General features: G+C 39.5%; 1 protein-coding gene across 5 annotated transcripts in view; it reads left to right on the plus strand.

Annotated features, from left to right (window-relative positions):
• The window catches only part of LOC132394392 (arf-GAP with SH3 domain, ANK repeat and PH domain-containing protein 1-like), a 426,165-nt gene that overhangs the window by 284,143 nt on the left and 119,213 nt on the right, over positions 1-22,809 (plus strand). For all 5 annotated transcript variants that reach the window (XM_059970475.1, XM_059970494.1, XM_059970464.1 and 2 more), the window contains one exon: positions 20,163-20,211. In XM_059970475.1, the coding sequence (XP_059826458.1) occupies positions 20,163-20,211 (49 nt within the window). The remainder of the gene's footprint in view (positions 1-20,162; positions 20,212-22,809) is intronic.

The raw sequence follows: 22,809 nt of genomic DNA on the forward strand, positions 1-22,809 counted from the left end.
TCAAGTTGCAGTAGAAGATTGAAATTCTCCAACAAATTTCTTCGCTTCTTCCAGAGTGTTGAAAAATCGTTGACTGTAGTCGGGCAGCACGATTCTAAGCTTCGCTGGATACATTAAAGCTTGTTTAAGTCCGATCGAATGAATCTCTGCCATCACTGGTTTAAAAGCGATCCTGGCTCTCATTACTTCAAAAGAATAATCCTCGACTATTCGAAACTGAAAGTTTTTGTAGGAAATCATACCTTTTTTACGAGCTAATCGAATTAGAAGCTCTTTCTCACGAGGATAATGAAGGCGAACAATCACCGCTCGTGGTTTATCAGGCACAGACGAAAACCTCGCAACTCTGTGAGCGCGGTCGATAACAGGTTTAGTTTGCAAACCTTCATCACCGAAAATTTCCCATAGTAAATTAGAGAAAAATTCAGTTAAATCACCGGACTCAACTTTTTCGGGAAACCCGATAATACGCAAGTTCTGTCTGCGAGATCGATTTTCGAGATCAGAAATTTTAAACTTATACTGATCTACAGTCTTAAGAGTCGATTGTACCTTCTTATCCAACACTTCAATTGTACGTACTTTTTCAACAATTAATTTTTCAAGAGTCGCCAACTTATCTTCATGCCGCTGAATAACCGATGCCTGCGACTGAAACTTAGTATCAAGCGATTTAACAGCTCCTTCAAGTTCAGACATTTTCATGGTAAACGTGTTTTCCAAACTTGCCATTTTACTTTCCAAACTTGCCATTTTACTTTGCAGCTTGTTTTCCAAACCTTCTAGTCTGCCTTCCAGACCCGCAAGTTTAGCATCCAGTTTAACGTCCAAAAGATTAGAAATTGCGTCGATGGATAAAGGATCCTTAGCCGATTTCTTACTTGTAGCCATTTTAAGTTTGACAAAATTAGATCAAATATTATTTTAGGAAAAAAGGGTCAATCAGAAGTAGCAACTCATATGATTAAGTTCGAAAAGATCTAATTAAAGGGTGATTATAGTTGAAAAAATAAAGAGCGCCTAAAAGGCAGATGCTTACGTCGCCATCTTGAAACTCCACCCCCCGCACTGTACTTCTGAGAAAAGAAAATCATGACATTTGTGAGTAATGGTAAACCTTATTCTAATATGGGTCTCGATTACGGACTGAGAGTTAGAAGGGGTCAGGGTGAGGGCAATCATGGTTGGGAAAAGGGGGAAAATGGAAGGGACGTGAAGCACCAGAAAGATATTCTATAATGATTGATAAACCAATTGTTTGGAATCAAATGACCTCGCCTAGTGTCTCAGGGCTGGGTCTGTCTGCCCCTGGCACTCCTTCTCTGCCATCTGTCCCATACCCCTCTTGTTGCACTCCATGCTTGCCATTCTGAACATCCCTTACCTCTGCCAGATTTACAATCTGGCTCTCCACTCCACGTTGACAAATACTGCACTATGCAAATATTTTGGCCACCCTAGCTATATATATGTGCCTAAGGTTTTTGCCATGAACTTGAAATTACTCATCCTTACTGCTTCTGATCCCTCCGGAACACTGGTGCATGTTCTTCAGACTTTCCTTTTCATTCCCATTAGTTCCTTGGTGTTACTGACCTTCAGTGAAGTAGTGACAGCATTCAACTAGCCGATCTATCTCACTCCTCTACGCTTCCACATCACCACCTGAGATTCTGCTGACAACAGTTGTGTCATTGGCAAATTTATGGGGGCACTTGAGCTGTGCCTAGCCACAGTCATGAGAGTAGAGTAGAGCAAAGGGCTAAGCAGAAATGTACCTGTGTTGATTGTCAGCAAGGAGGAGATATTATTTTCAATCTGAACTAAGAAACAAACCCTCAAATAGAAAGATCTTTTTCAGACTTATGCTCCAATGAGAGCACCCACTTGTCTTTTTTGAATAACAGCTTTCAAAAAATTTTGTATGTTAATTTGAACTGGTTTAACTTATGTAAGGGATTGCTGATGGTATGTCTATACCTAATAATTATGCACTGGGTCAAATCTAATTTTGAAGTTGAAAAACCATACGATTTTAGATTATTTATGATACAAAAGGAGTCCCATCTGACCTTGCCCATTTCGAGAAAGTTACCCAATGCCATCACACCATTCAGCATCGTGTGCCCAGATACGTTTGAAATATGATGCTGATTTATGTCTCTACATAAATAGACAATGAATAATGTTACTTTTATACTTGTATGAAATTTACCATTAAACTTGGTCTTTGTTCTCACAATACTTGGATATAATTATTATTATTATTTAGATATCTTTAGTAAACTCCTTGCAATGTGATTTTTTTCTTATTTTTATCCTTTAGCTTAGCTCATAAAAATAAACCTATATAACCTCTTCTCACACCCATGATTGCTTCTATAAGCAATATTGTCACCACCAACTTCCTTTTTAAACACAATCACTATAACGTTCTCCTTCGCGTGTAACGAATGCCGAATTTAACGTCGAGATAAACCACAGTTAATAAGAACCAGATCGCAGCAAGATTAACCATTTACTGTTCACTCTTCACATTAACATATGGTGAAAACTGTTGATAAAACAATACAAGATTGATACAGTATTTGTTCCTTCCTTAATATCACATTTCAATTGTAAATACTTGCAAAGGTGACTATAACCACATTACACTAAGGTGCAGTATACAGGCAGAGTTTACCTGCTCCATTGACTACTTTAAATACACTTCCATGCAAACTATCCGCGACTCTTTAACTAACGAAAGCATAAACATTATCTACCGTCGTTACTTCTAACAGGATCGGCATTAACATCTTAGTTCAATATATCGATTATCTATTAACTTACAGCGTTGCTCTCACTGTGATTTCTCATGCCTGCAAAACAACTTCTGCTCGGGTCTGCCTCGTGGTAAGCCCCCACCCTCGCGCTAATTTCAAACCGGTATTTTCCCACAAGACGCGGCGAAACCGGATGTGACGTCATCGCATGCCGATATATTTTACATGCAATGAATATACTTTAAACACTTCTAATTCTAACTAGAAAATACTATCGAATGAATTACTAAGCAAAAATATTATAAACTAAATAACTGTCGTAAAGACAGCACAATCACTATCTCTCTTGAAAATTCTGTAATCCAGAATATTAAGCTGTTTTTACCCGTCTTCAGCTCAGCTGCCATGTTCAGAGTTTTCCTTGCATTTGCTATGAAGCACAGCCAAGTCTGCCTTCCAGTATTTCTTCCTTGTTTTATGAATTTCATTTCCAGCTTTGCTTCTCTCCCTTCTAAATCTAGGTTTAGTTTCCTCTCCTCTGCCGTAGAACAGTGCAGAGTCACCTAGTTGAGGATTTCCTCCTCAATTACAGAACAAGTTATTATTGGCTTTCCACTTTGCCATTCTTGGAATGGCTCTTATGATCCTTTCCAGACAATATTCCTTCCTTTAACTATCTGGCACGCCAGGATTACAAATCTTGGGCCAAGTGTACAGGCAAGTAAAATACAGGAGTTTAAAATAGTTTCCTGAATCTTTCACTTTGTAGCAGTTGAGTTGTGGGAAAGTGGATTTCATGATCCAAAACTTTAAAATTCTCAAAAAGCTGATGGAGTAACAGCAGTCTGCCGTTGATCCAACTCTAATTATCTTGCTATTTCCAACCTGTCTTGAAACTTTTTTAAATGTGATATTTTTTCATTATGGCTACATTAATGGGTGGCAGAGGTACTGAAAAGGATGATCCCCCCTCTTTGGATTCTATTATGGATTTGCTGCAAAGTCATACACGAGAAGCGTCTGAGAAGTTTCTACAATTCAGCTCTGAATTTAAACAAATAGATGGTAAATTGGATTCTGTTCAGCAAACTCTTAATGAACACGATAAACGTATAAAAAATAATGAAGCAATTTTGTCGTCTCTGGAAATGGAAGTGGATGAACTGCAAAAGCTTTATGAAAAGCAATCGAAGTCCAAAGAAAAGTTAAGACAGAAGATTATCAACATAGAAAATAGAAGTAGAAGGAACAACCTAAGGGTTCTGGGTCTCGAAGAATTAATCAAAGGTAATCATCCTACAGAATTTTTTGCAAACTTTCTGCAAGAATTATTTCCGGAAATTTTGGCATCTTTGCCTATGATTGATCGAGGTCATAGGTCTCCCATGTTTAGACCTCCTAACAGAGATAGACCAAGATCAGTAATAATTTGTTTTCATGAATTTAAAACAAAGGAACTGTTAGTACGCGAATCTTGTCAAAAAGGCGTGATTGACTATCATGGTTGCAAGATTAGATTGTTGAAGATTACTCACCTGAGGTTATGCAGGAACGTGCTAAGTTCAAAAAAGTTATGTGAGTTTTTTAACAAGGGTTTCAAGCCCTCTCTTCGCTACCCAGCTTGACTCAGAATCACACTTAAAAATGGATCTTTCAGATGGTTTCGATCGACTGCTGAAGCACAAAGGTTTTTAAAATCTGAAGACTAGCTGTTTAGTTTGTCCTTACATGAAGACACAAGATTAAATGAGAAACTTTTAATTTGTAAACCCCGTGGAAGGGGCATGATTTGTTATAGGGTGGAATATTAAGATTCTCGAAGACTATTGGCTTGAGGTTATGCAGGAATGTGCTAAGTTTAAACAAGCTTTGTTGGAATTTTTTTACAAGGGTTTTAACCCATCCCTTGGCTACCCAGTTTGACTGAGAACCTCATTAAAGACGGATTCTTCGAACGGTTTTGTTTGAATGCTGAAGCATAAAGATTTTTTAAGTTTGAAAGCTGACTGCTTAGCCTGTTTTTTCATGAAGATATAAGGTTAAATGTTTAATATCTTTCCGTATGAATAATTGTATCTCTTACTTTTGGTAAACCTTTGTAACTTACTTCCTTTTGTATTTTTTCAATACTGTATTTTTGATATATGAGAATTGAATTTCTTGTTTGGATATTGTTTAGTCTAGGTTGGAATACAAATAACTGTGGCGGCTCATTTCCTAGCGTATGCGAACCGACTCACAATTAGATAGCCTACGGGGGTTTGCGAGCACAGAGCTTTGGAGCCTCTTCGCCATGGGGGGCCGGTTGACAGAGGCTTAAAAGTGAGGCTGAAGTTTTCGAATAAAGTTTTTCCTTCGACTGCAGTTACCGACTCCGTGTCGTAATTTTAGCGCTGTTTGTAGCACACCGCTACAATTGGTGACCCCGACGGTCCAAACGATTTTTGGACCAGAAATGACCGACGCCGCCTCTGTTCATGCGGTTTCGTTGAAACTGCCGGGTTTCTGGACACAGCGCCCGGACCTATGGTTCCAGCAAGCCGAAGCCCAATTCCACGTTCGCCGGATCACCTCAGAAGACACCCGCTACTACTACGTGGTGGGCTCCCTCGACCAGGACACAGCTGCCCAGGTCGCGGAGTTCGTACAGTCGCCCCCGGCAGACGGCAAGTACACGGAATTCAAAGCCCTGCTCCTCAGGACTTTCGGACTCTCACGGCGCGAGCGGGCTGCCCGTTTACTGCACCTGGATGGCTTGGGCGACAGACCTCCATCGGCTTTAATGAACGAGATGTTGTCTCTGGCCGAGGGACACACAGGCCTCATGTTTGAGCAGGCATTCCTGGAGCAGCTGCCCGAGGACATACGCCTGCTGCTGTCCGACGCGGATTTCAGTGACCCCCGGAAGGTGGCAGCCCGGGCGGACTTGCTGTGGAACGCCAAAAAGGTGAGCGGGGCGTCCATCGCACAGATCTCCCAGCCACGCTCCCGGCAGCAAACCAGTCCAGGCCCGGCCGCAGAGCCCACTAACCCCCGGCCCAATGACCACTGGTGCTTCTACCACCAGCGGTGGGGCGCAGAAGCCCGCCGTTGCCGCCCGCCCTGCAAGTTCCCGGGAAAAGCCAGGGCCAGCCGCCGCTGATGGCTACGGCGGCTGGCCATCGGGATAGCCTCCTGTATGTGTGGGATAGCAGGTCGGGACGCCGCTTTTTGGTCGATACTGGGGCTGAGGTCAGCGTTTTACCTCCGACAAGTTACGACACTCGCAGCAGGGCACCGGGTCCCCCCCTGAGGGCCGTGAATGGCAGCACAGTAAGGACCTATGGCACCCGTCAGGTGCAGCTACAGTTCGGCCCCAGCCAGTTCACGTGGGACTTCACACTGGCCGCCGTAGCCCAACCGCTTCTGGGTGCGGATTTTTTGCGAGCTCACAGCCTGCTGGTTGACCTGCCCAGGAAGAGACTGGTACACGCCGAGACCTTTCAGACGTTCTCCCTGGGCGCGGCCCAGTTGCCAGCCCCTCACCTCGGCTCCATCACGCTGTCCGACAACGACTTCACCAGGGTCCTGGCGGAGTTCCCATCGGTTCTGGCACCGCAGTTCACAGCAGCCATGCCCAGGCACGGCGTACAGCACCACATCCCGACACAGGGACCACCCCTCCATGCCCGTGCTCGGCGGCTTCCCCCGGACAAGCTCCGACTGGCGAAGGAGGAGTTCCAGAGAATGGAGGAATTGGGGATCATCCGGCGGTCCGACAGCCCCTGGGCTTCCCCCCTGCACATGGTGCCCAAAGCGACGGGGGGCTGGAGACCGTGCGGCGACTACCGCAGGCTGAACGAGGCTACCACACCGGACCGCTACCCTGTGCCGCACATTCAGGACTTTGCGGCAAACCTGCACGGCGCCCGGATCTTCTCCAAGGTCGACCTTGTCCGAGGGTACCATCAAATCCCGATGCATCCTGACGACGTCCCCAAGACGGCTCTCATCACCCCGTTTGGCCTCTTCGAGTTCCTCCGCATGCCGTTCGGCCTGAAGAATGCCGCACAGACGTTCCAGCGGTTAATGGACGCGGTGGGACGGGACCTGGACTTCGCGTTCATCTATTTGGATGACATCCTCATAGCCAGCGGCAGTCGTCAGGAGCATCTGTCCCACCTCCGTCAACTCTGCGCCCGACTGAGTGAGTACGGTCTTACAATTAACCCTGCCAAATGCCAGTTCGGACTTGATACCATTGACTTCCTGGGCCACAGGATTACTAAAGACGGGGCAACCCCTCTGCCCGCTAAGGTAGATGCGGTCCGCCACTTCCCCCGACCCACCACGGTCAAAGGCCTTCAGGAATTCGTAGGTATGGTCAATTTCTACCGCCGCTTCCTCCCTTCAGCTGCCCGGATCATGCGCCCCCTGTTCGCCCTGATGTCGGGTCCGAGCAAGGACATTACCTGGGACGAGGAGTCCGCCGCCGCTTTCGTTCAAACGAAGGAAGCTTTGGCTGACGCCGCAATGCTAGTACATCCCAGAATGGACACCCCTACCGCCCTCACAGTGGACGCATCAAACACGGCAGTCGGTGGGGTGCTGGAGCAGCTCATCGCAGGTCGCTGGCAACCCCTGGCGTTTTTCAGCAAACACCTGCGGCCACCCGAGCTCAAGTACAGTGCTTTTGACCGGGAACTGTTGGCGCTCTACCTGGCAATCCGGCATTTCAGGTACTTCCTAGAAGGTCGGCCCTTCACCGCGTTCACGGACCACAAACCGCTTACCTTTGCGTTTACGAAAGCATCCGACCCCTGGTCATCCCGCCAGCAACGCCACCTGTCCTACATCTCTGAATACACAACGGATGTCCGGCACGTCTCGGGTAAGGACAATGTCGTGGCGGATGCGCTCTCTCGCCCTACCGTTCATGCCCTTTCCCAAGGGGTAGACTTTGAGGCACTGGCAGAGGCACAGCAGGTAGATGAGGAGATTCCGAGTTACAGGACTGCAGTCTCTGGTTTGCAGCTCCAGGACTTCCCCGTGGGCCCAGGTGAGAGGACCCTACTCTGTGACGTCGCCACCAACCGGCCCCGTCCGGTCGTCCCCGCAGCCTGGCGGCGACGTGTTTTCGACTCCATTCATAACTTGGCGCATCCCTCCATCCGGACAACTGTCCGGATGGTTTCCAGCAGGTTCGTTTGGCACGGACTCCGCAAACAGGTCAGTGAATGGGCCAGGACGTGCATGCACTGCCAGACGGCCAAGGTTCAGCGGCACACCAAAGCCCCACCGCAGCAGTTCCATCCCGCCCACCGGCGTTTCGACCACATTCATGTGGATATCGTGGGCCCCCTGCCAGTGTCGCGCGGAGCGCGTTACCTCCTGACTATCGTGGACCGGTTCACAAGATGGCCAGAGGCGGTCCCGCTCACCGACACCACCTCCGAATCTTGCGCCCGAGCCCTGATCGCCACCTGGATATCCCGCTTTGGTGTACCAGCCCACATTACCTCCGACAGAGGCGCCCAGTTCACCTCCAGCCTGTGGTCAGCTATGGCCAGCCTTTTGGGGACTCGGCTGCACCACACCACTGCCTACCACCCACAGTCGAACGGGCTAGTGGAGCGTTTCCACCGTCACCTGAAGTCGGCCCTCATGGCCCGCCTGCGAGGAGCCAACTGGGCGGATGAGCTTCCCTGGGTCCTTCTCGGCATCCGCACAGCGCCCAAGGACGACCTGCACGCCTCGTCGGCCGAGTTGGTATACGGCGCGCCCCTGGCCGTCCCCGGGGAGTTCCTACCAGCCCCGAGGGGGCAAGAGGAAGAACCCGCTGCAGTCCTGGGCAGACTTCGCGAGAAGCTCGGTAACCTGGCCCCCATACCCACTTCACAGCATGGGCGGCACCCGACCTGCGTACCCAAAGACCTACGGAACTGTAAGTTTGTGTTTGTACGAAGGGGCGGGCATCGGCCACCGCTGCAGCGGCCATACGAGGGGCCGTTTACGGTGCTCCGGAACAACGGGTCCACGTTCGTGCTGGACGTTGGGGGGAAGGAGGAGGTTTTCACGGTGGACCGCCTCAAGCCGGCCCATGTGGACCTGGCGCAACCGGCCGAGTTTCCGGCGCCTCGGCGCAGAGGCCGACCTCCCAAGCAGGTTCTGGCCCAGGCTGTGGACATTGGGGGGTGTATCGCCGGTTCTGGGGGGGGGTTATGTGGCGGCTCATTTCCTAGCGTATGCGAACCGACTCACAATTAGATAGCCTACGGGGGTTTGCGAGCACAGAGCTTTGGAGCCTCTTCGCCATGGGGGGCCGGTTGACAGAGGCTTAAAAGTGAGGCTGAAGTTTTCGAATAAAGTTTTTCCTTCGACTGCAGTTACCGACTCCGTGTCGTAATTTTAGCGCTGTTTGTAGCACACCGCTACATAACCTTGAAACTAATTGGAGCGATCACCAGGTTTTTTGGGGTGTTGTCCGTAGTTGTAGATGTCGGCTTTCTATTGGTCGGACTTCTTTCTTTGGGAGGTGGGTGGGGGTATGGCTTTTTTTCTCAGAAGCTGTTTTCGAATTTTTTTTGCCAACTTGTTGTTTGGTTACCATTTCTCAAGGTTTATGGATTGGTTTTAACTGACATTTTAACCCTTCCATTAAATAATATTAAAATTGGAACAAGCTATTAATCTACTTATTTTTAACGTGAAAGGGTTAAATCACTCTGATAAGCGTAATAAGATTTTTGCTTATATTAGGAAACTTAAGGTCCCTATTATTTTTTTACAAGAAACTCATACATAAATGAGATGATCTATGGTTTTTTTAGCCATTGGAACGGACTTTGTTTTCATTCGTCTTTTCAGGCCATATTTAAAGGAGTTTAGATTCTTTTAGATAATACACTTTCCTTTGTCCAACATAGAGTAGTGTCTGATACTATATAGCCATATATAACCATATAACAATTACAGCACGGAAACAGGCCATTTCGGCCCTTCTAGTCCATGCCAAATGCTTACTCTCTCCGAGTCCCACTGGCCCGCACTCAGCTCATAACCCTCCATTCCTTTCCTGTCCATATACCTATCCAATTTTCCTTTGAATGACAATACCGAACCTTCATCTACCACTTCTACTGGAAGCTCGTTCCCCACAGCTACCACTTTCTGAGTAAAGAAATTCCCCCTCGTGTTACCCTTAAACTTTTGCCCCCTAACTCTCAACTCATGTCCCCTTGTTTGAATCTCCCCGCTCTCAATGGAAAAAGCCTATCTACGTCAACTCTATCTATCCCCCTCATAATGTTAAATACCTCTATCAAGTCCCCCCCTCAACTTTCTACACTCCAAAGAATAAAGACCTAACTTGTTCAATCTTTCCCTGTAACTTAGGTGCTGAAACCCAGGTAACATTCTAGTAAATCTTTTTTGTACCCTCTCTGGTTTGTTGACATCTTTCCTATAATTCCGTGACTGGAACTGTACACAATACTCCAAATTCGGCCTTACCAATGCCTTGTACAGATACTAATGGATGTTTTTTTATAGTTTCAGGAAAACTAGATAATAAATTAATAGTATTTGCCAATGTGTATGCTTCAAATGCAGATGATTCAAGATTCTTTGAGCTTTTTTTTTCATTTTTACCAGATCTGAGTCTTTATTCTTTGGTGATGGGAGGAGATTTTAACTGCTGGTTAGACCGAATTTTAGACCGATCATCTTCTAAACCAGTGTCTCTTGATAAATCAGCTTTGTTTATTCAATCTTTTTTATTGAAATATGGTACTATTGATCTATGGCATTTCTTACATCCCTTAGATAGGAAGTACTCATTTTTTCCCATGTTCATTATACATATTCCAGGATTGATTTTTTTTTAATTGATAGTCAAATGATTTCATCAGTTCACTCCTGTGAATATAAAGAAATTGCTGTTTCAGATCATGCTCCTGTATTTCTACCTTTAAATCTCCCTGGTCTTCCTCAAACAAACAGATTTTGACATTTTATTACAACTTTATTATTTGATGAGAACTGTTTCAAATTTCTAGAGAGGCATATTATTTTGTTTATTGAAGAGAATAAAAAGGAAGAGACTTCTAATCTAATTGTATGGGATACTTTTAAGGCCTATATTAGAGGACAAATTATTTCTTATACTGCAAGTGTTAAGAATAAAGCTAATAAAGAAAGAATTGAATTAGCCAATCAGTTGAAACAATTAGGTCAAAAATATGCTATAACTCCAGATCCTGTTCTATATAAAAGACATGTTGAAGTTAAACCTAAATATGATTTTCTGTTAACATATCCAATTGAAACTCAACTTTTAAAGATAAAACTCAATTTTACACTCACAGAGATAAGTCAGGCAAAGTATTGGCCAACCAATTAAAAACTTCTGTAGCTAAACGACAAATTAAAGAAATTTGCAAAACTAATGGTGATAGGACAACTGATGACTCTGAAATAACTGATACTGTTAGAGAAATCTATTCTAAACTTTATAGTTCTGATTCCCCTAAAGATAATACTGTAATGAATAATTTTCTAGATCAATTAAATAGCCCTGCTCTTTCTGCAGATAATTGTAAACAGATGGATCAACCCATTTCTTACAGGGAAATTGCCGAGGCTATACGTTCACTACACTCCGGGTCCAGATGGAATTTCTGGAGAATTTTATAAGGCTTTGTCTTCATTAATTTTACCACAATTACACTTCGTCTTTTTGGATTCTTTCAAATTGGGTAGCTGGCCTCAGTCTTTCTATGGAGCCTCTATTCCGCTTATCCTAAAGAAGAACAAGGACCCAACTAAATGCTCTTCATATAGGCCAATTTCATTACTCAATGTTGATACTAAAATCCTTTCTAAAGTTCTGGCTCGTAGGATTAAAAATATTCTACCTTCTATTATCTCTGATGATCAGACTGGATTTATTAAAAACCGACATTCCCATTTTAATATGCACCGTGTATTAAATGTTATTTACTCTCCCTCCCAGGAGATATCGGCATGTGCGATATCCTTAGATGCTGAGAAGACTTTCGATCGGGTTGAATGGATTATTTATTTAAAACATTAGAAAAATTTAATTTTGGACCAGATTTTATTCAATGGATTAAATTACTTTATCTATCTCCTTCCACTTGGGTTCTTACTAATTTTCAAAATTACAAACCATTTAAACTTCTTCACAGAACTAGACAAGGCTGTTCTTTGAGCCCTTTGCTTTCTTATCTCGCTCTAGAACCCCTTGCCATTGCTTTTTGAGAATCTTATTATATCTGTGGTATTTTAAGAGAGGTATTACTTACAAAATTTTGCTTTACGCTAATGATATATTGCTGTTTACCTCTAATGTTGAGACCTCGTTACCCTGCGTACTTTCTTTACTGTCCCATTTTAGCCAGTTTTCAGGATATAAATTGAACCTACATAAGAGTGAATTGTTTCCTTTAAATAATTTGGTATCAATTAATACTAATCTCCCTTTTAAAGTTGTAAGGAATCAATTTACTTATTTGGTTGTAACAGTCACTAAGAATTACAAACACCTCTTTAAAGAAAACTTTCTTTCTTTATTGAATCATGTAAAAAGAATACCATTAAATTGGTCACCTCTTTCAATATCGTTGATTGGACGAATTAATTCTGTTAAAATGAATTTCTACCTAAATTTATATATCTTTTTCAGGCTTTACCCGTTTATATTCCTAAATCCTTTTTTGATTCTCTTGATACTATTTTATCCTCTTATATATGGAAAAATAAACACCCTTGTTTAAATAAAGTTCATTTTCAAAAATCTAAAAAGTCTGGAAGTTTAGCCTTACCTAATTCTAGGTTTTATTACTGGGCAGTTAATATACGATACCTTAAGTTTTGGCTATATTAATTGCGTAGACTGTCCGTTATGGGTCTCTTTAGAAGCTAACTCTGTTAATAGATTTTCTATTATTTCTCTTCTTGGATCCTCACTTTTTTATTTGTAAGTAATCTAACATAATTTAATAGCTAAACATACTCTGAGGATCTGGATGCAATTTAGAAAACATTGTGGTTTATTGAGATTTTCCCTTTCAAGTCCTATTTATTCTAATTTTTTTAAACCCTCCATGACGGATTTAGTTTTTAAAGAATGGGACAGATTGGGTATTAAATGTTTTTGGGATCTATTTGATGGAGGAAACCTTTTTTCATTTGAGCAATTGTTATATAAATATAGCCTACCCAAAATTCACTTTTTTAGATATTTATTAATTAGAGACTTTTTAAGATCTCAATTATGCACATTTCCAATAAGCTCAGATAAGAACTTACCAGATGTAATTTTTAGTTTGACACCTTTTTGTAATGGTTCATTATCTAATATTTATGGTATGTTGCTGGAGATGAGGAATGTTCCTTTAGACAAAATTAAGAATCTCTGGGAACAAGATTTACAGGCATCAATATATGAGGAAACTTGGAATTAAATTTTTAAACTGGTTAATACTTAATCGCTATGTGCTTGTCATTCCCTCATACAATTTAAGGTAATATATAGAGCTCATATGATTAAGGATAAGCTATCTTGTTCTTATTTGGATATATCTCCCTACTGTGACAGATGTAATAATGGAGAAGCTTCATTAATTCATATGATTTGGACTTGTCCAAATCTTGAAAAATATTGGACGGAAGTTTTTCAAACTTCTTCCTTACTTTTTAAAATCAATTTTCAGCCTAACCCTCTGATGGCCCTATTCGGTATTGTTGCAGGACAATATTAAGCTGAAGGCATCTGATTTACATGTTTTGGCCTTTAGCTCTCTTATAGCTAGGAGGATGCTTTTGTTTACTTTTTTCATTTTTAGAATCTATTTATTGATAAATAATTTTCTACAGCTATAAGATGATACAAAACTTTAACAAATTTATATATATACAATTAATAAAGCTGAAGAAAATAAAAACTGATCATAATATATAAAAATGAAAAAAAATTATATGTCAAGAAAAGAAAGAAATTAAAGATCTCCATCTAACAAAAAAAAACACCACTGACTACAAAAAAAGGGGGAAAACCCATTAGGAATCAACCCTCGGAGCAATATGTCTTACCATCATCTATAAAAATAAAGAAAATGAATCATCAACTGCCAATTCATATTTATATGAAATAAGATTGGAAGGAAATCATATAAAATAATTCAAATTAAATGATATTTGGCAAAAGAGCCCCATCTTCTCTCAAAATCAAATTGGGGATCAAAAGTTCTACTTCTAATTTTTTCCAAACTGAGACGTAACGTTACTTGAGAAAACCATTCAATTAATGTATCTTTCCATTTTAATAAAATAGCCCTTCTTGCCAATAATGTAACAAATACAATTACATGTTGATCTGAAGATGAAATACCCTGAATATGATGCGGATCTATTCCAAGTAGAACAGTCAATCTATTAGGTTGTGAATTAATTTTCAGAGCTTTAGAAATTGTAGAAAATAAAGATTTCCAGAACAGTTTTAATAAAGAACATGACCAGAACAAAGTAACAAAGTAGTGTGACAAAGTAGCTACTTCAGTTTTACACCTATCGCAGTGGTTATCTATACTAGGAAATACTTTAGATAGTCTCTCCTTTGTTAAATAATAACAGTGAACAATTTAAACTGAATTAAACAGTGATTGGCACATATAGAAGAAGATTTTACGTTTTTCAAAACTTGCAACCAATCTTCATTAATGAAGGCCATATTAAGTTCTCTCTCCCAATCTTGTTTAATCTTTAGTGAGAAGTTCTCTTTTTGTAACAAAAGTAAATTATAAATTCTCCTAATAGAACCTCTCACTAAAGGATTGAACTTCAAAATTGTATCCAACAAATTAGATTCTTGCAAACATGGGAACTTAGATAAATATTGTTGTAAAAAATGTAACCTGAAGATATTGCAGAAAATGTGTATGAGTGAGAGAATATTTGTTAATTAACTCTTCAAAAGTCATCAATCGACCATCACAAAATAAATCTGTGAAAGAACAGATCCCTTTATTTCTCCATAGGAGAAAAATGGGATTGGTTATTGAAGGTTTAAATAAAAAGTTTCGATATAAAAAACTAGACAACTTAAATTGTTTAAAATTAGAAATATTGCAAAACTGAAACCAAATCCGTAAGGACTGTTTAATAACAGGGTAAAGACTTAAATTTGGAATTTTAGAGAGTTGTAGAGGTAATGGAGCTCCTAATAATGAAGTTAAATGAAATTGTTTAACAGCTTTTAGTTCCAAATCAACCCATAGTGGTTTTTGGCTTTTGTTGAGCCAAAATATATTTTGGAAAATATATAAAAATCTAGGTAAAATCATCATTTTCACAGCATGGATACGGCTAACTAAAGAGAGAGTAAGTGGATTCCATCTAAAAATAATTGTTTCATGGAGTCCATTAAAGGAACTATATTTGCTTTATAAAGATCTTTATATTTCTTAGTAATTATGATACCTAAATATTTAAAAGTATTAACAGTTCTAAAAGGAATATCATTATATTTAAAAACAGGGGCATTTAATGGGAACAATTCACTTTTATTAAAGTTAAGTTTATATCCTGAAAATTTACCGAAGTTTTTTAGTGTTTCAAAAGATTAGGAATTGATTCCTCAGGATTCGAAATAAACACCAAAAGATCATCTGCATAAAGAGAAATCTTATGCATGGTTCCATTCATAGAGATACCATGAATATTTTTGGCTTCACGTAGTGTTATAGCCAAAGGCTCCAATACAAGGTTAAATAATAAAGGGCTTAATGGACATCCCTGTCTAGTACCATGAGAAAGTGGAAAAAAAGAGGACCTGAAATTATTAGTAATAACCGTGGCAATAGAATTCTTATAAATCATTTGAATCCACCTATTAAAATTATTACCAAAACCAATTTTTTCTAATACTTTAAACAAATATGGTCACTCAATTCTATCAAATGCCTTTTCTGCGTCGAGAGAGATAACGCATTGAGGTTACTTAGATATTGTTGAATATATAATATTCATCAATCTCCGAACATTAGAGAAAGAGTAACATAGAGATAGCCATAGAGATGATTTTTGTTAAATGATTTTCCAAGCGGTTAGCCATTATCTTAGAGAGAATTTTTGCATCCACATTTAAACAGTGAAATAAGTCTATATGATGAACATTCAGTAGGATCTTTATCTTTCTTAGAGATTAAGGAAATAGATGCTTCATAAAAGGAAGAAGGTAAACTACCCTTCTCAAAGGATTCATGAAATATTTCCAAAAGATACCGAGAGAGTAATCTTGCAGATTTTTTGTAAAATCCTACTGAATAACCATCAAGTCCAGGAGCTTTACCTGACTGCATTAATAAAATAGCTTTCTGAATTTCATGCTCAATAATTGGTGCATCAAGCATCTGTTGATCTTCAACAGAAATTTCAGGAAATTGAGATCTATAAAGAGCAGAATAAAAAAATCTTGAAAATATTATTAATGTCTTCATGGTTACTTGCTATACCTTCATTATTTTTACAGATCTTTAAAATTTGCCTTTTAGCTCTAGCCGCTCTTAATTGGAAAGCTAAGAGCTTATTATTTTTTATCCCCGAAAATATAAAATTGACTTCAATTTAAGCAAATATCCTTCAATAGGATATGTTAATAATAAATTAAATTGTGATTGTAATTCTACTCTTTTAAATGAAACAACATTTGGAGAGATTGCATTAATGTTATCTAATTCTTTAATTTGTTTAGAGATTTTATCTAGTTCTATTACTGTTTGATTTTCAGTTTAGCTACATACGAAATAACCTGACCACATAAATAGGCTTTTAATATATCACAAATTACTAACTTTGAGATGCTTCCTGTATTATTAATTCTGAACTTTGTAGCAAGTGTTCTGGAAAACGCCAAAATGGTCTGGTAAAAGCGCCATCTTTCAGTTCAAATACTAGATTTAAAGGACCATGATCAGAGATAGCAATTGCTTCATAGTCACATTTCTGAACATTAAACAGAAGTCGAGGGTCAACTATAAAATAGTCGAATCTCGAGTATATATTATTAACGTGAGAAAAAAAGAATATTCTCTATCATTAGGATGCATATGCCTCCATACTTCAATTAGACCATAATCAATCAAATAGGAATTAATAAGTGATGCAGAACGATTAGGGAGTTGATGTTTGGGTGATGACTTATCCATTAAAGGATTTAAACAAGTATTAAAATCACCACCCATTAATTAACATATATTCATTTAAATCAGGTAACAGAGCAAAGACAGCTTTAAAAGAAGAGGGATCATCTACATTTGGTCCATAAATATTAACCAAAACTGTTTTCCTATTATAAATTAATCCTTTAACAATGAAAAATCTACCATTAATATAGGCTATAATGTCCTCCTGATTAAAAGGGATATTGGAATCAATAAAAATAGAAATACCTCTAATTTTACTCTGAGAGATTGCATGAAACTGAAGAGCCTTCCGAGATTTAAAGTTTCGATTCTTATCACATAACCTGTATGTGTCTCTTGAGCAAAGATTATATCAGGTTGGAATCGTTTAATAATTTTAAATGTTTTCTTATGCTTAATAGGATGATTCCAACCACGGACATTTCAACTTAAAACATTTAACTATTTAAATATCATCATGAGACTTTGTATCTAAAAAGAGTAGTTAGACTTATGTCAGGATAAGATAGTCAAAAATGGTGGAGATGAACAACAACAATAATAATAATTTGTGTATGCTCCGGGATTCCATAATGGGGATAAAAAAAGAGGAAAAAAACCCTACCCAAACTAAAAAGCCCAGAAATAAATCGATATCAATTGACGCAAGCCCCAAGAAAAGCAAGGAAGCGATAATAAACTCCATCTACCTAAATAAAAAAAAATGAAAAAAGGATTTTCTGTCTCCCTCTACCGAACATAAAACTCATTACAGTCGACATGAATCTCAATATAATTAAATTGGAAGGAAGTGTTTTTTTTGTAAAACAAAATGACCTTCAATTTTGAAAGTAACCTTCATAATATTAGATAAGGAAAGAAAAACACATCCAAAACAATTCTTAAAATATTTGCACAAAAGAAAAACAATTGTCATCTTTAAATTATCCAGTCTATCTTTAAAATGTAAAAAATTCCAAGTAATTACTTAAAAATTCTTTACAAAGCCACACGGAACAAAAAAAACAGTTCATTTAAATGCTGCAGAGAAAATATTCTAGATGGTTCAAAATTATCAACAGTCTCAACAGTTCTCCTGCTATATCTTCTGAGGTTTGATACATCCAAACCAGTCTTTTTCAGAGATAAAAATACATTTTAAGGTAAAGACTTTCTATAACCATCAAATCTTCCAATTTCATCACTCTTTACGCCACGAGACAATCAAACTGTTGTAGATCATTCAAACTTCAGGCATCAGACTTATCAGACAAAGAGTTAATAAGACGCAGTGCTTCGGCTGGATCCTCAAAAATACGAGCTCCAGAATTTTTGACAAAAAGCCTTAATTTGGCTGGGTGTTGTAATGATGGGAAAAGCTTTTTTTGATATGCTAATCTCAAAGCTGAGGCGAATCCAGCAGGCTTCTTGACAATTTCGTATGGAAAATCTTCAAAAAAGTGAATCTCCGAACCTTGAAATTGAGACACCCTTTATTTTCTTGCAAGCTTAATAATGCGGTCTTTGTCTCTAAAACGGAGAAAACGCACAACAATATGCCTGTGTTTACCTTCATCCAAAAGTTTTAAAGCACCAGTTCTGTGAGCCGGTTCAATCTCCTGGAGTTGCAAACAAACCTCCGGAAATAAAGATTGAAACATTTTAGCAAAATAATCTAGTGTGTCAGCAGATTCTGATTTCCCTTTTAATCCAACAATTCGAATATTATTCCAAAGCAACGGAGCTTCCAGATCCACGATTCGTTGTTGAGCCTTTTCCAAATGAGAAGAAAGGACAGCTGCATTTTGACCAACTTTTCAGATCGAGGCTCAGAGAGTCAATTTTTTCTTCAAAGTTCTCTTTTAGTTGAGTTATTTCAGTGCCAATGCTGCTGATTTGAGACTCTAATCTCTTCACCCAAGAGGGTTCTTCCGAGAATTCGACAGCTTTTTTAGACTTTCCGTTGGCTGGGTCCGGATTTCGCCTGGTACCTCTTAAAGTAGCCATAATTATAACTGTTGCTGTACAGATCTGACTGAATAAAGTTGAAATTTCAAGGTTTAAGTCGGAAAAGGGAGAGATTAAAGGCGGACAGAAAGCGACTGTGTCTTACGTGTCCATGAGCGGGAGGCGGAGTCCCCTGCTTTTGTTTAAACGAAAGATGTTTTTCCTCCTACTTCTGCTCAATGGTTATGCAACGTTATTTCATGTTTAGATTTAGAGAAGATTTATTGTTTAATTTCTGAATCTCATCAAGACTTTCAAACATTGTGGGGACCTTTCCTGAATTATTTTCAAATCTTCAACTCATTGTTTAAACTCAGATGTTGGCTATTATCAATTTTTCTCCTCAATCAACAGCTTCATTCTTAGTAGGGGTTAGATTCTTTTTTTTGTTAGAAATTAGTTTATTTCAATATAACTATTGATTAACTTACATGAATACAGGGTAATGAGATTGTTGTTATGAACAGATATAATGTAATTATTAGTTTTTTAAATCTTTTTTGACCTTTTATTATACACTTTCTTGTACTCTTCTATGTAGAAACTAATAAAAATATTGGAAAAGAAAAAAGAAAGAATTCTCAATTCAATTGATTCCCCTCGAATAGTTTACCCTTTAATTATGTTATCTATCACAGCAAACAAGCTGGAATGAAAGATAACAGCTCACTATTTAAGTTTTAATTGTAACCCAGTTGAAATGTTGAGGCTACGATTTTAGATATTTCAAAGATAAAACAATATGTAGTAGGAACAAAACTAAAAATAACTATTCTTTTACGTAAAAATGCACACTTTAGTGGTAAAATTTAAGCTAAATCCGAGTCCGAGCTTTGTAACACCCAACTAGGAACTGATTTGAAGGAATGAACGATGTACTTCCATGAATGAAACAATACCTTGAATTTAAACCTCTGTTGCAACACAATCTATTTCCAAGATAAAGTGGAGAAATAATTGAGTCCCTTAATTATGCATTATGCATTAATGTGGGAAGCTACACTATTACAAATGTTTGTAAGTTCAATTTCTCTCCTGAGTAAATGAACAAAATATGACATTCCTATCTTGTCTGCATTACATTTGAAGAATTAAAAAAACTTCTGCACCTGCTCTCTGAGTGCCTGGTAAATTGTTTATTAAATAGTTATTTTTATCATTTTTATAAGCTATTTTATTCATGCTGTATACTTCCCTCTCTCCATAGACAACAGAACCTATCATTTTCAAGCAGATGATGAGCTGGAATGTCAAGTGTAAGTTCCTCTAAGACAACAGTCTTAATATATATTACCACGTGAAATTGATGTAATTGTACAATATTGGACAAAGTAATTGAGAACTGTTTTAAACACGGTTGCATAAATCACTCGCAATTCAGCCCAATCACCTGTTGTTCTGGAGCACAGTTAACAAAGTTGTGCTATCCCATGGCACAAATGCCTTGTTTGAATGCTGAGAATCCTTTCCATTTGCACTTCAATTTAACTATGCCTTTATGTAAAAATGCACATGCTGAGTGGTAAAAAATTCACTTTGAAAGTAAAGTTCCACAAAATTTCAAAATTCTGCTTTCAAAGAGATTATTAAAACAAATTATAACTCTGAAGCGAGTACTGAACTTCAAAATATTGATTTATGGAGGTCTTTTACTTGCAGCTCTAATATTCTGACCAGGTCATTCAAAAGTTTTTAATCAATTAATTATTTATATTTTATATATGTGGTTTAACAATGTAATGGTTTATTATTAATAGCTTATGGCAAGGTGGTCAAGCACAGTTCCAGTGCCATTTTCAAGTTTGCTGACACCACTGTCATCAACCGAATCAGAAGTGGTGATGAATCAGCATATAAGAGGGAGAATGAAAATCTTGCTGAGTGGTGTCATAACACCAACCTCTTATCCAATATCAGTAAGGTAAAGGAGCTCGTTATTGACTTCAGGAAAAGGAAACCAAAGACTCATGAGCCAGTCCTCATTGGGGGATCAGAGGTGGAGAGGGTTAGCACCTTTAAATTCCTCCATGATTCCATTTTGGAGTACCCTCCCCATCATTGAGCATGTCTACACTTTGTCACAGAAAAGCAGCATCCATCATCAGAGACTCCCACCACCCAGGACCTGCTCTCTTCTCACTGCTACACATCATGAAGAAAGTACTGGAACCTCGGGGCTCACACCACCAAGTTGAGGAACAGTTATTACCCCTCAATCATCAGGGTCTTGAACCCAAGGGGATAACTTTACTTGCCCCATCATTGAAATATTCCCGCAACCTGTAGACTCACTTTCAAGGATTCTTCATTTCCTGTTCTTGATATTTATTGCTTATTTATTTATTATTATTGTGACGTTCTGGGGGCATGGACTATCTCAGTCTTAATGCTGTGACTCAGAAGGACTCCTAGCCACTGTCCCGAATTGATGATGTCTTGGACTGCATTGCAAGTTTGGCCTGATTCAGCTCTCTTGATCTCTGTAGTGGCTATTGGCAGGTCGTACTGGCCTTGGAAGCCTGCCCCAAGCCTGCCTTCACCATTGGTCACGTGTGGCACTTACAAATAATGCTGTTTGGCCATTTGGCCTCAAGAGACTGATGGAGAGAGTGCTGGCTCACATTCTGCAAAGTTGCTGTGTCATCTATTTGTTGATCTGCTGCATACCACTGTTATTGATGATCCTCTGTGGAACCTGTGAAAGGTTTTTACCGCCAGTTGCCAGGCGAATCTGCGCCAGTCGAAGTTCCTGGGGCAAGTGATGAGTGTGGAAGGAGTGGCGACAAACCCTGAGAAGGTGGCAGCGATTAAGGAATGGCCCAACTCCATCGATGTCTCCGAACTTTGCAGCTTCCTGGAGCTGGCATCATGCTACCACTGGTTTAATAAGGACTTCCCCACTATCGGCATCTCCCTGCACCAGCTCACCGAGAAGGGGAGGCTCTTTGCCCGTACTGACATCTGCGCTGCCACCATTGACCAGCTGTGAACTGCACTCACGAGGGAGGCCCTGGTCTGGCATACCCCGATCCAGCATGCCCCTTCATTAATGATGTAGTCGCCAGCAAAAGGGGGTTCAGTACATGGCTGTCAAAGGAGAGGACCAAGTAGAATGCACTGTGGTGTACTTTATCCACACCCCGAGCTGCCCTGAACAGAACTGTTGTGTCAACCATTGGGAGCACTTGGCCATGGTCCAGGCCCTTTAGAATAGAAGTAAGGAGGAATTTTTTTTTTAGCCAGAGAGTAGTAAATGTGTGGAATGCTCTGCCATAGTTTGCAGTGGGGGCCAAGTCCGTGCATATATTTAAGGCAGAAGTTGATTGTTTCTTTCATTTTCATTTTTAATATCTTTATTGATTATTATTGAAGATCAATAAAGAATACATTAAGGTAATCAAGTCAAAATTAGCAAATAACTGATTAACAAAACTAAGCAGTATATCAATAATAATAAGAAAAAATAAAGTATTAAGAATATTTTTTTGAAAGAAAAGGAAAAAGAAGAACCCCTACTAACTAAAAAAAAACTGGGAGAAAAAACAACCCTATTGGGAGCACAACCCTGGAGCTATGCATCATACAAGCTTCCATAAAAGTAAAACATCAATCTGCCAACTCAAATCCATTTAAACAAAAATCAAAAGAGAACCATATTAATTAAACTCAAATCAGATGATAGTAACGGGCAAATGAATCCCACCTTTTCTCAAAATTAAATCGAGAATCAAAAGTTCAACTTCTGATTTTCTCCAAACTAAGACATAGCATCACCTGAGAGAACGATTGTATCAAAGTAGGAGCAGAAACATCTTTCCATTTCAACAAAATAGCCCTTCTGGCTTATACTGTAA

This window comes from Hypanus sabinus, chromosome 1 (genome assembly GCF_030144855.1).
Source record: "Hypanus sabinus isolate sHypSab1 chromosome 1, sHypSab1.hap1, whole genome shotgun sequence".
Taxonomy (NCBI): domain Eukaryota; kingdom Metazoa; phylum Chordata; class Chondrichthyes; order Myliobatiformes; family Dasyatidae; genus Hypanus; species Hypanus sabinus.